The 17,282-nt window shown below is 39.7% G+C and overlaps 1 protein-coding gene across 1 annotated transcript in view; it reads left to right on the top strand.

The window, feature by feature from the left end:
• Positions 1-17,282, top strand: part of DIAPH2 (diaphanous related formin 2) — a 327,319-nt gene that overhangs the window by 121,966 nt on the left and 188,071 nt on the right. The window contains exons 20-21 of the mRNA XM_063141950.1: positions 1,178-1,279; positions 8,727-8,966. Coding sequence (XP_062998020.1) covers positions 1,178-1,279; positions 8,727-8,966 — 342 coding nt within the window. The remainder of the gene's footprint in view (positions 1-1,177; positions 1,280-8,726; positions 8,967-17,282) is intronic.

Genomic DNA, 17,282 nt, shown 5'->3' with positions numbered 1-17,282 from the left:
ACTGCATATTGAATTTAATTGACATGGGGCACTTTGGGAGCCATTTTACCCCAAAGATGTGGAATAAAAATGTAATAAATCAGTAAAATAATTCAGTGTTTTCTAAAGGATTTGAATCTTCATAAATACGATGTGGTCAGGCTGTGTTCCAATGATGGATCCTGGATCCTTGCAAGATCACTCTGAAGACAGTATTGTTTGCCCAAACCAAATTCCTCCAAAATATTTCCTGATTGCATGTCTGTTCTTCAGTTAAAGAAGGACATATAACAACAACAACATTGTCAGTATCACCATTAATGAAACCTCTTGTTTTCTAGCACCCTAAGATGTTTGTGATTGTTTTTGTGCATGCATTGTTACTTATATTAATTATCCCAACATTAGTCACATAAACTGTAATTATTTAACTGTAATGCGTTTTTAGATTACTTTATACTTTGATCCAGTACCATCAGAGAAGCTAAAGCTGAAAACACTATAGCTTATAGCTAAAATGAAAAATGACATATGCAGGAATGGGAGTCTTGCATATTCTATACTTTCTGAACAGTTTCTGGTTATTTCAACTACAGTTCTGATTTATACTTGAGTAATTTCAGAATTAAAATCGAATCTTTCATGATTCATGTCAGTCATGGGATAGGATTGTAGTATGCCTATGTGGGGGAGGGAGTTACAAGTTTGTACTATTTCCCGACCCCCAAAATGATGCTCAGGTCCTGAATGTACAGAACTGTTCTCCAAACCTTTTCAGAAGCATGGGTTTGTTGAGAAAAGGCTGCTCGCTTGAAAGGTTGATGTACAAAACCATTTACTAAGCTTTTTAACAGGGTTGAATAAAGGCTTGCAAATCTATGGATATTGCATTTAGCCAAATTGAGGGGTGGTTTTTTTTCTTTTGTTTTTATGAAGACCATAATTGCTAAACTAAAAATAACCCTTTGACATCATGATGCATTTTCTACTTAAGAAAAATTGGAGTGGGGAAAAGCTGTTATCACTTTGTAAAATTAGCAATTATAATATTGTTGGAGAAGCTGATATATATATATATATATATATATATATATATATATATATGTCTTTTATGTAGTATGTCTTATTTTTTATTGCCTTCTGTATGATTTTCAAAAAAAAAAAAAAAGACAATCCTGATTTTTGTTCTTTACACTAGAATTTGGTTAAGAACCTCCCTGAACAGAAGGAGCTCAGTGCCTTAGCAGAGTTGAGGAATGAATACGATGATCTCTGTGAACCAGAACAATTTGGAGTTGTGGTAAGTTCTATTTTATACATTCAGCTTGTAATTAGTGTGTGCTTTATTTAAGGTATTTCACTAGATTTAACTCCCACAGAAGCCCTAATAGCACAGATGGCTTTGTTTCCTCATCGGATCCCTTGCTGAAAACTAAACATTGTCCTCATTCCCTGACAAGCCCCAGCACAGCTTGCGAGATCTTATTTAAAGCTCAGGGATCCCTTTCTCCCCAAGAAATCTGTTCCAGATGTGTGTGTGTGAGAGAGAGAGAAACCAGTTGCAAGTGGGCTGGAGGTGGAGAAAGACTGCAGACGTAAAAATGCTGATGGAAGTAAAGATGAGACTAGAAATATATTTTTAATGGACCCCAGAATTGTGGTTTTAAATGGATGCCGCTGTTTTTATACTGTTGTTTTTATGTCTCTGATGGTTTTTAAATTTTGTATATTTTAAAAGTTTACTGTTTTTAGCTTTTGTGAACCACCCAGAGAGCTTCGGGTGTGGGGCAGTATATAAATGTAAATAAATAAATAAATTACCCATTGCATTTCAGTGAGTCAATTAAATTACAAAGCAATTATTCCTCTTGTTCTTAAAACAAAACAAAACCCTACATTCTATTGAAATGAAATGACAGGAACCTGTTGATTGGAAGGCACTTGGAAGAAATATATTCACAGGTTGATGGGTGAACACCACAGATGTTAGCTGTAGAGTTTTCATTATGGCTAGAATACTGTCCATTTAAAGCTGTGAGCAAGAGCCAAGGAAAATGTAAAGCTACTAGGAGAAGAGAAAATTGAGGTGATACATGATAGCACTCTTCAAATACTTGAAAGGTTGTCACACAGAGGAGGGCCAGGATCTCTTCTAGATCATCCCAGAGTGCAGATTCCAGCTTGATATCAGGAAAAACCTCCTGACTGTTAGAGCAGTACGACAATGGAACCAGTTGCCTAGGGAGGTGGTGGGCTCTCCCACACTAGAGACATTCAAGAGGCAGCTGGACAGCCATCTGTGATGTATGCTTTAAGGTGGATTCCTGCATTGAGCAGGGGGTTGGACTCAGTGCCCTTATAGGCCCCTTCCAACTCTACTGTTCTATGATTCTAATAAGATATTGTTCATTTAACTTGGTCACCCCTCACCCCATCCCCATATCAACAGGTATGTGTACAGTAATGTGATATGAGTGAAATGATTCTGTTTTTGTTTCTGTTACCTTGTGAGAACCTTCTGTTTTATTTTCCTTTAGGGCTACATTAAAGTCATGTAGCAGAGTAGCCATATTTTAGAGTAGATGTCATTGAAGCTTCTGTTTGGTCTCTTTGGATTCCTAGGCTGTTCTACTCTTAAAGCAGTTCATTTGCCCTTAGTAGATTTCTCAGTCATTTAATAGTTCATTCTTTATGGGCCTGTAGTTCAAATCAAAGCATCAGATAAGGTTGTTGGTTGTCTAAAACAACATCTTAAGTGTTGGATACTGGAGTTGTCCAAATAATAGTCCACTTCAATATCCATGTAAACAACAATTACTTCTGGGTGAGTATTTTGCCATGTTCGGGTCACACTGGTGTTCCTAAAAATATGCACTAAATTTTGAGATAAGGTTGGGGAAGAAGTTGGGGGAGTTGTTGTGTGTATCTGCATCCATACTTCAGATAACCTGAATGAATTGTATTCCATTATTCTTCAACATATCAGAAGTAATTCTTCTAGACTGAATAAAGATTTACCTGATGTAGATAACTGAGCACAGATTTCGGTGTAAAGTGATTGTGAACTAAATGCTTTGCCTGGGGCTGTGCGTTTTTATTTTCAGCATCCATTCTGTCTCTTTCTCTGCCTTTGTATTACATTTGCTTTGCGCTAAATTTCATTCTAATGTCCCTTTTCAGGAAACTGAAGCTTTCTATCAAAAGCTATTTCCACCCATTTCTGTCAGCTATAGATAGATGTTTGTTTATTTGTACCCAACTTTAAAAATGTGTTCGTGGTATCTAAACTTGACGGAACTATCCTCCTTTAAATAAGAAGCAAATCTTAGCACAAACAGTTATTTTGTCTCATATTCTGTCTTCTTTGGGAAGAATTATCCTGGTTTAAGCTGTTCTATGTCCAACACTGTTAGGAGCAAACTATATGTTATATATACCTGTGGGTATTAAACATCCAATGCCTTCTTCTAAAAGGAAAACAACTTCAGAGGGGATAATCAAGAGAGAAGAAAGGGGGCGAGAATGCAGGGCACTTTATCCTTTTCACTCCTGCTGTGCCTACGCTAGAATATATCATTTCATTTATTACATTTTTATATCGTTTAATAGTCAAAGCTCCCGGAGTGGCTTACAAAGATTAGAAACCTTAAAAATACCGTATTATGCATAATATAAAAACAGTTCAGCTACAAACATATAAACATAGTATAACTTTTCTTGTTTGTTGTTTCAACCAACTTCCTGAAGTATGTATGTGCATCAAAACGGGTGTGTACACTCCAGATATATAACTATACACACCGCAAACACTTTTCCATGTATACATATAAGTAATGTGCTGTTTGTCAGAAAGCCCTGTAAGAGGGAGAAGTACACGCACATTTGACATTGGCAGATTAGATTCTGCTTAAAAAGTCCATGATGGTTTATGGAGATATGCCTCATTCAGGTAGCTGTTATAGATAATAGTTTTGCTAAAAGAACGCTTATTTATGATAACCTCGGTACTGCTATTAAGAAGAAGTAGAAGATTATTGGAAAGATACCTTTTATTTGATTTTTTTCTTTTTCAGAATGTGTACACCTATTTGCATATACAAATTGGATAAGTTAATTATTAATATAAGGTTTTAATTGGATAATCAATATACCCATCAAACCTAATAAAGGTCAGAATTAGATGTTTAAAATTCATTTAGAAAAGTCACAGTTTGTAATTAGGTTCCTTATTATAACAGACTAATTAGCTTAATATTCTTATTTGTGCATGAAAATTGGAGCATCACATTTTCATTTAGATGAAGCATTATGATGAATTATACATTCAAATTAAGTACAGTTTTTGGAATTATATCCTAGGATCAAATGAAGTTTTGCATCTAATACAAGAGAGATGAAATTTAATGATGGATTGCAAAGAGAAGTTACCATCCTTTGCTGCCACATTGTGCTGTCATAAGTCTCAGAGATGAAGAACAGTCTTGTTATTCTTAAAACAAAATTTTCTGATGAATCAGTGTGAGATTTGTATATGTATATACATATTTGTATATGTCAGTTATAGACTTTATCTGATATTACTTTCGAATCAACTCATATAATCATATTTCCGAACATTTTTAAAAAAAATAGTTGAGTGGATTATTACTACTTAGCGTTTTATTTATTTATTTACAAAGAGTGCATCAGGAGTTATCATAACTGTATTCTGTAATAAGATGTGCTGATGTAGTAATATGAAGTTATCAATGTTCTTTTGCTAGACTTAGCCCTCAAAACTAAACAATTCTAGAGAATAAAATACATTTGCCACATCAACTCTAATCCATATTGAGAAAACTAAGTAAAGTTGTATAGGCACTATTGATAACTGCTGGCCCAGAGTTGCAAAGCTGCTCAAATTATATAAAGAATTTAACTGATTAAAAGCCTAATATCACTGTTATGTGATTCTCTGATTTATATGGAAAAGAATGCAGCAGTCAAAGCCAATAAGATGCAGTGGTTATTTAATTAACAATTCCTGACACATTTTGCTGATTTTCATTAGAGAATTTTACAAGAACACATTGTCCACAAATGTATAGTTTAAGCCCCCTACCCTCTCTCTCGCACAGCTCAAACAGTAACTATGAATATATTTTGTGTGCTTTTTTTCTGGGGGTTGATGTAGCCACCTCTTTATCTGTTGTCTGGTTGGTACTGCAGAATGAGCAAAAGAGAAGAAAATTGGTTGGATGTCTTCAAGTCTAAAATGTTAGAAGCAAACGTTTGGAATATACAGAAGCCTCATTAGTCTGGAACAAACACCTTGGACAAGTTAGGCTTTCTCAGCTTGGCTGTGAGCTCTGTTATACATTGAACCCCTTTAGACAACCTAATTCCACTCGGTTTTCACTTCACGTTGACTCAAAAATTAGTTTTGATGGTGAGAAGAGAACAACACTGTTAGAAATCTTATAAGTAGCAAAAGCATAAATCTATCAGAAACTCCATAGGGAAATAAGGCACTTGTAACAGCTCTCAAAAGCTGTCAGTACCCCATCCCTATTTTAATATAGCATAGGATCAACTCGGAATAATGAAATTCCCTTGGTGTATTTTGATGGACAGTGACCTCATAATGCTAATAAAGCCTTGCATAATATGCAGTTGTGGTCAGTATCCCAGAGCACTTTATGCAATGAATCATAAAATCAAAATGTAAGGCATCTGAAATGCAGCTGACAATTGGGTTCAATCAATGGTTTTAGATGCTTACATACCTTAGTCTGCCTATAGTGCTATTGCGACATTAGCAACTTTTAATAATTGCAACTGCCTGTGCCTTATTTGTGTACACTCAGTAACTATTACATTCCTACCATTCCATGGTGTCTGGCTGTGCAGTAACTTAAAAATATATATAATGGTGTTCAATACCTTTTTCTTTTTCTCGCCTTTTGTCAAAGGCAAAAGGACATCAGTTAAACTAGCACTAATTAAATAATCTTCCTCCTGTGATCTTGATCTTAGAAGATTTGTTTCTTCTGGTTATCTACTTTTATGTTGTTGTTTTAAAAAGAATCCAAATGATGTAACCTTGAAAAATCCTCATCTCAAATTATGATGGTGAAAGGTTTGGATGCGATAAGTCTTCATAAATAGCAAAATTAGTTTGTAACAGTGGTGTACACACACAATGCAACTTGAAGTTTTTCTGTTACCAAACTTGGCCCGCTATTGTATTGAACACAGAATGTCTATTCTCCCAGTTTTTCTTTGTGAGGTGACCTTAGCGGAAAAGGAAAGAATTATTGAAGTAGGAATTGGAAACCCGTGGCACCTGGGTTTAATCCACTCCTCTGAAGGGTGGTGCTTGGTGTACCTTGCCTGCCAGAGTTTCTTGCCTTTCCATTCTGCAAATAGCTGTTTTTAATAGCAGAGATGTTTGGAAGAGAGCAAGAGGCAGGTAATGTCTGCTTTAGAGAGCAGGGGAAAAGAGCTATGGTACATTGTTCAGTAATTGGCAGGTGGAGGAGGTAATAATAATAATAATAATAATAATAATTTATTTATATAGCACCATCAATGTACATGCTGCTGTACAGAGTAAAACAATAAAATAGCAAGACCCTGCCACATAGGCTTACATTCTAATAAAATCATAATAAAACAATAAGGAGGGGAAGAGAATTCACCAAACAGGCACAGGGTAGAGTAAAACTAACAGTATAAAAGTCAGAAGACACTGTATTATAATTCCATAAAAGTAAGAGATCCTGACTGCAGGCTTGCAGTCTAAAAAAGAACATCAGGAAAGGTGGGGGGAGTTGAGGAAGTAGGAGAAGTTAGATGTCAGTGGCTTGTTGTCAGTACTTTAAGTTGCTGAGGATGGGGAGATAAGGTGTAAACAGAGAAGGGATATATTTTCTGAAAAGGGGGAAAGTCTGCAGAATCAGTACATACTATGGTGTATATGTAGCAATATTCCAGATTCATCATTCTTACCAGAGTATTCTGTAATTATGTGTCAATAGTGCAGAAAGATGTGCTTCCACCAGCAGTAGCGAGCCGAAGTGGGATGTTTGGTTTAAGTTATTGAAATGGGATGCATATCCACAGGTGGCATACGTCTGGTTCTTTTTTTAAAAAAAAAAATGTGGAGGTGTTGCCGGTCAGATGACAGCTTTATAAAATGAAAAATGCTGTCAAGCTATCTGAAGTTGTAAGAACTGATAGATTTCATGGGGAATTCCTTAGGAAGAAGGAGGAGAGGGAAAATGTAGTGGCAGGGATCAAGAAAAGACTTTTAAGTGTGCCAGGTAGGTTTTTATTTATTATTTATTTTATTTATTTATTTATCGTATTTATACCCCGCTCCTCAGCCAAAAAAGGCTCTCAGAGCGGCTTACACTTAGCAAAAAAGACAGTCCCTGCCCTCAGGCTTACAGTCTAATAAAGACATGACACACAAGGAACAGGAGTTCAGGAGGGAGGGAGGGGGAGGAGAGAGAGAGAGAGTGCAACAGGAGCAGGCCGTGATGTTTCTTCTGCCTGCTCCTGTCCCCTTGCTCTTTCTTCTTCCCCACAGGGCCATGATGACAGTTTGCCCTGTGGGGGTGGGGGAAGAGTCCAACAGGAGCAGGCCGTGATGTTTCTTCTGCCTGCTCCTTTCCCCTTGCTCTTTCTTCTTCCCCACAGGGCCATGATGACAGTTTGCCCTGTGGGGGTGGGGGAAGAGTCCAACAGGAGCAGGCCATGATGTTTCTTCTGCCTGCTCCTGTCCCCTTGCTCTTTCTTCTTCCCCACAGGGCCATGATGACAGTTTGCCCTGTGGGGGGTGGGGGAAGAGTCCAACAGGAGCAGGCCGTGATGTTTCTTCTGCCTGCTCCTGTCCCCTTGTTCTTTCTTCTTCCCCACAGGGCCAAGATGACAGTTTGCCCTGTGGGGGTGGGGGAAGAGTCCAACAGGAGCAGGCCGTGATGTTTCTTCTGCCTGCTCCTTTCCCCTTGCTCTTTCTTCTTCCCCACAGGGCCATGATGACAGTTTGCCCTGTGGGGGTGGGGGAAGAGTCCAACAGGAGCAGGCCATGATGTTTCTTCTGCCTGCTCCTGTCCCCTTGCTCTTTCTTCTTCCCCACAGGGCCATGATGACAGTTTGCCCTGTGGGGGTGGGGGAAGAGTCCAACAGGAGCAGGCCGTGATGTTTCTTCTGCCTGCTCCTTTCCCCTTGCTCTTTCTTCTTCCCCACAGGGCCATGATGACAGTTTGCCCTGTGGGGGTGGGGGAAGAGTCCAACAGGAGCAGGCCGTGATGTTTCTTCTGCCTGCTCCTTTCCCCTTGCTCTTTCTTCTTCCCCACAGGGCCAAGATGACAGTTTGCCCTGTGGGGGTGGGGGAAGAGTCCAACAGGAGCAGGCCATGATGTTTCTTCTGCCTTCTCCTTTCCCCTTGCTCTTTTGTTTTGATTGGTTTTTTTACTCCTTCTCTGCCCTGTCCATGCCTTATTATAAACTTCTTTTCAAAGTCCTTTTAGTTTCAAAGGTGATTTGGACAGCTGCTATTGAAGAAATGCAAATCCAAAGCCCACCTAGGTGTACACAATTGGTTGCATGTTTCTTTTAATCCTGGCCTTTGGGAAGAAGAATGGCAAAATGTTGTTGAAAAATAGGTATCTTACTTATTTTTGTGAATACCTGTCAGCGTGGAAAAAATAAAAATATAATAAAACATAATATGAAAATACTATTATTATGCTGTATTGCAGATGAGTTCGGTGAAAATGTTACGGCCTCGCCTTAACGGCATCCTTTTCAAGCTCACGTTTGAAGAGCACATAAACAATATCAAGCCTGGCATCATGGCAGTAACAATAGCCTGTGAAGAGTTGAAGAAGAGTGAAAGCTTTAGCAGACTGTTGGAACTTGTACTGCTAATTGGGAACTACATGAATTCTGGCTCAAGAAATGCTCAGTCGTTGGGCTTTAATATCAGCTTCCTTTGCAAGGTAAGGCTAAACTGTACAAAGATACATTATTATAGTCCCAATACATCCTTCTGGGAACATTTCAGATCCACACTGAAGTGGATTTGTATTGTAAAGGCCACCTTTAGTATTGCCTCTGTTTCCTCAATATTTATACCAGGCTTCCCCGACCCGGTGCCCTCCAGATATGTTGGGCTGCAGTTCCCATCACTGGCTATGTTGTCTGAGAATGATGGGCCATGGCTGGGGACAATGTGAGTTATACTCCAACACGCAGACAAGCTGGAGCGTGTTCAGAAGAGGGCAACCAGGATGATCAGAGGTCTAGAAACAAAGCCCTATGAAGAGAGACTGAAAGAGCTGGGCATGTTTAGCCTGGAGAAGAGAAGATTGAGGGGAGACATGAGAGCACTCTTCAAATACTTAAAAGGTTGTCACACAGAGGAGGGCCAGGATCTCTTCTCGATCCTCCCAGAGTGCAGGACACGGAATAACAGGCTCAAGTTAAAGGAAGCCAGATTCCAGCTGGACATCAGGAAAAACTTCCTGACTGTTAGAGCAGTACGACAACGGAATCAGTTACCTAGGGAGGTTGTGGGCTCTCCCACACTAGAGGCCTTCAAGAGGCAGCTGGACAACCATCTGTCGGGGATGCTTTAGGGTGGATTCCTGCATTGAGCAGGGGGTTGGACTTGATGGCCTTGTAGGCCCCTTCCAATTCTGCTATTCTATGATTCTATGATTCTATGACATCTGGAGAACATCAGCTTGGGGAAGGCTGATCTATATTGTGACATTTCCTGGCAGATATTTACCTGGAAATAATAGTTTATTCTTTTTATAATTACCCAAATTTATATCCCGCTTTCATCAAAGGTATGAAAGGGATGAACATTAAAATGCAATGACACCAAAACAACAATAAATATAACAAAGCACACAATACAAAATTAATCAGCAGTAAAACTGCACACTCTACTGTGTGCTGCAAATAGCTGGCTGTAATGCCTGTGTAAAGTGATGACAGAACTGTGGGGAGCAGTTAAGGACAGTTTACTTTAAGGGCAAATACTTTTTCCTCTCATGTGGGTGACCCACTTATGTGAATAGTGTGATGTTAGGAGCTCACAGTTTCCGCTGGGAAACTTCACATGTTCTAAAATGTATTAAATGGATATGAGAAACCACAACAGCTTAGATTTTTCTGTTAAAGTTGTTTGCTCCTGTAGATCTGGGGTGGGCAGATGGTAGATCTCCAGATGTTTGAACTTCAACTCAACTCTGCCAACATGGCCAATGGTCAAGAATACTAGGAGTTGAAGTCCAAAATATCTGGAGGTCTACTTTCTGCCCCCCCTCCCTGCAGATCATGTGTGTGTGTGTGTGTGTGTGTGTGAAGAAGGTACTTTATTCCTGATGTGGAAAATGTGAGTATCGAAGTAAAAACACCTACCATTGTCCAAAAGAGATAGGAGGAAGCAACATCTTTCTGTGTAGCAGCAACAGAATTAATAATAGCTCTAATACCAGTTGGAAATTTATAGAGATCTCTTGAATCCAAATGAAATATTCTTTGTATTTACAGGTGTAGTAGTCTGCTCAAAATATTTTGCACAAACAATTGAGGAATCAAGATGTGGGGGCGAAGACAATAATTCTCAGAATATTTTTTCTGAGTTTAATTATTTACATTGTAAAATACACGGAAAACATGATTAATTTTAATCACTTCACCGTGTTTGGATTGTGTTTTGATTTGAAAGCAGCAACAACAGTGAACCTTATTGGGGAGGAAGGAATGGATTAAAACATAATTTGGAAGTACAAGGTATAAAAATGGTTACTATTTAAATCTTTTGTATTACCCAGCCATGTAGATGAATCAGTCACGGATTAACCTGGTTTATGATTCCCCCTTCCCCCTGCTACCCTCCCCCCCCAAGAGGTTTTGTTTTTAAATTTTGCATGCTAAGGCTGCATTCCGATGCCCACTTACTTGATATATTGAACTTAATAGGGCGTACTTCTGAGTGGACATGTATAAGATTGCATTGTAACTTTCATAGATATACTTAGTTTTTTACTAAGTAGTAAGCATACTTAGTTACAAGAGATATATATTGCTTATACTTCAAACATTTAAAGTGTGTATGTGTATGTGCATAAGCAGCAAAATGAGGTTTCTCAAGACCCTGGTATGCCACATACATGGCTGGTGGGTTAACATTTGAAGGTGGGTTATAAATGGTAAAGTTCTAGTGTATGTAGCATTCTCATTCTTATAAATGATTAGTCGTCTTCTCTTCTAAAAACACAATACCTTACTGGTTACACACACTATCTTATGTGGAAAGAAGACTAAACCCACAGTATTCCAGATCTAAACTTCCTTAACTCAAAATGTTCCTTCTTAAAAGCAATGTGGCCGTGACCCCACATTTCACAAAACAAGCTTCCTTAGCCCACATAACTCTGCATGTATAGACACAGGTTTGGCTCCTTATACTGTGATAGATCTTGCCTTAATTCAGCTGCTTTTAAACAAGTGCATTAGGCCTCAATGTTGATACAATAAATAAACAAATAAAGGTTACTGCAATGATTCAGGTGTCTGCTGGAAGGGAGACTTTTATTATTGGGCTTACTTGAGATCCCAAGGGGGATCAAATTCATTTCTAATACTCAGTAACCTGCCCTGAAATATTTGAAGGAATAAAACAAACAACTTTGTTAATAATAATAATACTTTTTTTAAAAAAAGAAAAGAATCAATATTATCAGAGTATTCTCTTGCCACTTTAGCCATACTTGGTTGTGTAAACTGGCTCCTTTAGAATACAAGAACAAACCATTTATAAATATTAATCTTGCAGAAGGAATTTTAGAGCAGCTTCCTATATTTGGGCCCTAGTTTTCTCCTTGTCAAATAAACATTCTTGTGTGTAGTAGACATGCAGCATTCTGCCCAAAGTTTTTTGCCGACCAAGTAAAATTAAAATCTGGGAAATGCAGTTCTTTTGAAATAGTTGTTTTAAAGTGAATGGGAGAGAGAAAGGTTTCTATATGTCAAATAGAGTTTCCACTGAAAAATGAGGACACTATCTAGAGATAAATCAATGTTTTAAGTAGAGAGACACTTGTTGGTTGATATATATATATATACTGTGTTCTTGCATGTTGGATTTGATTGAAATTTGATTTTATTGTTTTAACATTACCATTCGAATTTTCCTTTGAAAAATAACTGTCAAGAAATACTTTTGTAAGCCGCCATGAGAGCCTTTTTTGGCTGAATGGCGGCATAAAAATCCTTAAATAAATAAAAAATAAAAATAAATGTAAAGTTGAAATGCAGGTTATATAATCTTTAAACACATAATAATTGCAGCCTCCCTGTATGTGAATCACAGTCTGTGTTTGAGCTAGAGAGTTGAGATGAGAACAAATCTTCCTTCCTTCCTTCCTCTTTTAGTAAGACAGGTTAAATTATTTCAGTGTTGAGCTTATGTAGACCTAGTTCGCACAACATGACACCCCGCAATGGTGGCTTGTTGTGATGTCTGAACCCGGAGAATTTGCCACAGGATGGCTTACATTTCAAGAACAACACACCCCTGAGAACCCATGGTTTGTTGTTGGGTTGTTCAGGGTGGCTTGTCATTATATCCGAACCCAGCAGAGTAGGTTCTGCATGGCTTGTTGGAAAAAGCTGCAGAGGCACTCGGCAAGAGCAGCAATAAAACCTGACCAGTCCTCTCATTGCCCTTCACCCCTCCAGCTAACCCCCCCACCTCCGTTCAGCTCAGTGCTTCATTTCAGAGTGACTGGCTTTATCCCCTTGCGAACCTCATTTCTTTTTTTTAACCATTCCCCACAAGTGGGGTGATTTCAGAATGAAAGAGGAAGGGGGAAATTTTAAATCCCCACCACCAAAATTGCCATGGTTTGGAATTGAGAGTGCACGCGCACTTACCCATAGTTAAGTCATCTTAACTGTGATATGAAGAGGATCGGCTTGCAAGGAGCAGCTGAAGAGGCCTTTTCTTTTAGCGTTAAAGAAAGAAAATAATCAAAACACTTAGCCACCTCATTCTAAAAAAATAAGGTAAGCCTACTCCTCCTCCACTCTGAAGATACGGCATATGTATGTCAACGCAGGTGGTTTGCAATGCAAGAAAGTAGGGGAGAGAGGAGAGAATCTCATCACAACAGGAGTATAGAGTTGTGCTGCAAAGGTGCCAGGGATACATGCAGGCGTAAGCCACGACAAGCCTTGGACAGGCTGATCATTTGTCAGCGCCACCATGGGTCAGCGAGTGAATAATGAACCCATGGTGGCTTATTGTCAGAGTGGCTTATGATGACATGCAAACCAGCCCGTTATGTATTCACAAAATTTTGTTTATCAAATACATTTTGTAATAAGACCAATTAAAAAGTCACAGCTCATAAGCACTGTGATTTTTAAAAACAAAAAAAACAAACATCTGAATCTGAATGCCAAATGAAACTAACATGCAACTAATATGTGGCTCTAGGAATACTCTGTAAGATACAACTTATAACTATTTATTTATTTATTTATTTAGAGTATTTTTATCCCGCACCTCAGCCAAAAGGCTCTCGGAGCGGCTTACAATGTATCAATAAAGAAGACAGTCCCTACCCTCAGGCTTACATTCTAAAAAAAGACGTGACACACAAGGAAAAGTGGATGGGGAGGGAAGAGGGAGAAAATAAAAAGAAATTAAGGAGACTGTTTAGGCTGGTGGGAAGGCCCTGCTCCGTCCTCTCATCTCCCAATGGAGGGGCAAACCAACAGCTCCTTCTTCCCCACAAGTTGAAGATGTTAGCCCTGGGGGGGAGGGTCCAACTGAAGCAGGCTCCGATGGTGCCTGCCTGTTCCAGTCTCCCTTGCATCTTCTTCCCCACAGGGTGAAGATGGCAGTTAGCCCTGTGGGGGGGGGGTCCAACTGAAGCAGGCCCCGATGGTGCCTGCCTGCTCCAGTCTCCCTTGCATCTTCTTCCCCACAGGGTGAAGATGGCAGTTAGCCCTGTGTGGGGGGGTCCAACTGAAGCAGGCCCCGATGGTGCCTGCCTGCTCCAGTCTCCCTCGCATCTACAATTTGTAGATGTGTCTGTGGGTGCTTAATAGAAAAGACAGAGAATTGGAAGGAAGAGATCATAAAAGACACAGTATATTTTTCTGTAGGAACAAAAATGCTATTTATTATTAGTGGTGATCTGTAGCAGTGTTTAATTGAAGGCCCTGGTGTTTTTAAAATAGCCTTTGGATATAGTTTATTGAGGGGGGGAATCTTGTTTTATTAAATAAAAAATCAGTCTCAGCCTTTTTCTCCCCTTACCTGTTATTTTTTCATTCCATGTTACAGAACCAATGAGTGCTACTCCTACACTTTTTAAAGGAGTGCTTTATGGTGAAAACCCCTAGTTCTATACAAATGACTTGCCACATGGGTTGCATTGAAATCAGCAAGCACAATATTGCTTGTTTGCTTAGATATTTCTAGTCGTGGAGCACTGGGGAGGGCCATTGTTCAATGGCAGTTGTAGAAATACATCCAGGAAAGCATGTATTAAACCTGTCTAGTTCTAGCTACAAAACTAATGTCTTTATGTTGATTGCAAATCCTTAAAAATGCATTATCTTTCCGGATGTTATATTGCAGCATGTGGCGTTACTGGAGAAAGCAATGATTTGTAAACAACCCTTGGCAGAGAGCACAGAACTTAATTTTGCTTAAATAAAGGAGACCTCCATTAGAATTCATGTACTGTGTCAAAGCTGGCAAGCAGGAGAAGTACTTTTGATATATTCACTGAAGCATCCATGATTGTTGATTTCACTGAACAGTTAATATTTATCCAAATATGATGCAAAAAGAAGCAATGTTTGAATGAAAGAAAATAAATGCAAAAGCAGTTAGGAGCTTACTAAATCTTGTTGGTAGCTTCACAGTTTTTCTGTAGTTGAACTGGCTAGCTATTGTTCGGCATTTCCATAATTGATGCATTATTATTATTCCTATATTTATTTATATCCCACCTTTTTCCCAGTACTGGGACTCTTAATAGTTGTTCACTCTAACACATGCTGGTGTGTTTCATATATGTTCATATACATACACACACATGGGTGAAGAGGGAGAATTGGTGCAACAGCCCACTAAGTTTGTCTCATTGCAGAACATTTAAATATCCATCAGATTCTAATATTATTATTATTATTATTATTATTTATTTATATAGCACCATCGATGTACATGGTGCTGTACAGATAACACAGTAAATAGCAAGACCCTGCCGCATAGGCTTACAATCTAATAAAGTTGTAGTAAACAATAAGGAGGGAAAGAGAATGCAAACAGGCACAGGGAAGTGTAAACAGGCACCGGGAAGGGTGAAGCTAACAGTATAGAGTCAGAACAAGCTCAAAGTTTAAAAGCTATAGGGAAAAGAAAAGTTTTTAGCTGTGTTTTGAAAGCTGTGATTGAGTTGGTAGTTCTCAGGTGTTCTGGAAGAGCATTCCAGGCATGAGGGGCAGCAGAGGAAAATGGACGAAGCCGAGCAAGGGAAGTAGAGACCCTTGGGCAGGCAAGAAGCATGGCATCAGAGGAGCGAAGAGCACGAGCGGGGCAATAGTGTGAGATGAGAGAGGAGAGATAGGCAGGAGCTAGACCGTGAAAAGCTTTGAAGGTCAACAGGAGAAGTTTATATTGGATTCTGGAGTGAATTGGGAGCCAATGAAGAGATTTCAGAAGCGGAGTGACATGGTCAGAGCGGCGGGCCAGGAAGATGATCTTAGCGGCAGAGTGGTGGACAGAGACCAGCGGACTGATGTGAGATGAGGGGAGGCCAGAGAGGAGGAGGTTGCAGTAGTCCAACCGAGATATAACCATTGCGTGAACGAGAGTCTTGGCAGAAGAGACAGACAAAAATGGTCGAATCCTGGCAATATTATACAGGAAGAAACGACAAGATTTAGTTACTGCCTCGATATGAGGAATAAAGGAGAGCGAGGAATCAAATATAAAGCCAAGGCTACGAGTTTCCTTGACCGGAGTAAGCGTGACATCGTTGACAGTAAGAGAGAATGAGAGATGAGGAGAAGGTTTAGGAGGAAAAACAAGCAGTTCAGTTTTTGCCATATTGAGTTTCAAACGGCGATGAAGCAGCCAGGCTGAGATATCTGAAAGACATGCTGAGATACGATCGTGGACATCAGGAGAAAGTTCCGGAGATGAGAGATATAGTTGTGTGTCATCGGCATACAGGTGATATTGGAGGCCATGAGATTGAATAAGTTTACCCAAGGGCAGCATGTATAGAGAAAACAGCAGCGGGCCGAGCACCGAGCCTTGCGGAACCCCTACTGAAAGGGGAAAGGAGGAGGACGAGCTGCCGTTAGCCGACACGCTGAAAGAGCGACCCTCTAGATAGGAGGCGAACCAGTTATAGACAGAGCCACAGAGTCCAAGGTCATGGAGGGAATCTAAGAGAAGATCGTGATCAACCGTGTCAAAGGCTGCAGTTAGATCAAGGAGAATAAGGACGGAATAATGGCCCTTAGACTTGGCAGTGAGAAGATCATTGGTGATCTTGGTAAGGGCTGTTTCAGTGGAATGCAAAGGACGGAATCCAGATTGAAAGGGATCCAGAGCAGAGTTACTAGAGAGAAAGTCAAGACAGCGAGAGTAGACCACACGTTCCAGAATCTTTGAGACAAGGGGCAACAGAGAGACAGGTCGGTAGTTAGACAGAGAAAGTCGATCAAGAGTGGGTTTTTTGAGAATGGGAGAGACAGTAGCATGTTTAAAAGCAGAGGGAAATGAGCCAGAGGACAGAGAAGAATTAATGATGTGAAGCAAGGACGGGAGGATAGCGGGGATAAGATTAATAAAGACGCGAGAGGGAATTGGATCACGGGAACAAGTGGAAGGCTTCGACGAGCTTGGTGCTATTATAAACACCTCATCATGGTTAGGAAATCAGAAGTGTGCCATGGTCTTATACAGTATTCTTCTTCCCAACTGTGCAAATCCTGCCTTTCCCTTTTCAGGTCCTACCATGGTGTATCAATACATCTGCACTGATATTAATGGTAATCATGATAACCTCTAAAGTTGAGCAGTTGTGGTTTGAAGCTAGCTTCGGTTAGTGCAGTCAGGGCAGGCCATGGTTAGGATGTAAGGAATTTCCCTTCCCATTACCTGTAAATGTCACTGATGTTGAAACATTCTAGCATACAAAGTACTTGCATAGAGAGGTTTTCCTGTCCAGTTAGTGTTCTACTGAAGGCATTTGAGCTGCTTACAG

The sequence above is a fragment of the Elgaria multicarinata genome, chromosome 15, assembly GCF_023053635.1.
Source record: "Elgaria multicarinata webbii isolate HBS135686 ecotype San Diego chromosome 15, rElgMul1.1.pri, whole genome shotgun sequence".
NCBI classification, from domain to species: Eukaryota; Metazoa; Chordata; class Lepidosauria; order Squamata; family Anguidae; genus Elgaria; species Elgaria multicarinata.
This window is presented reverse-complemented; position numbering and strand designations above follow the sequence as displayed.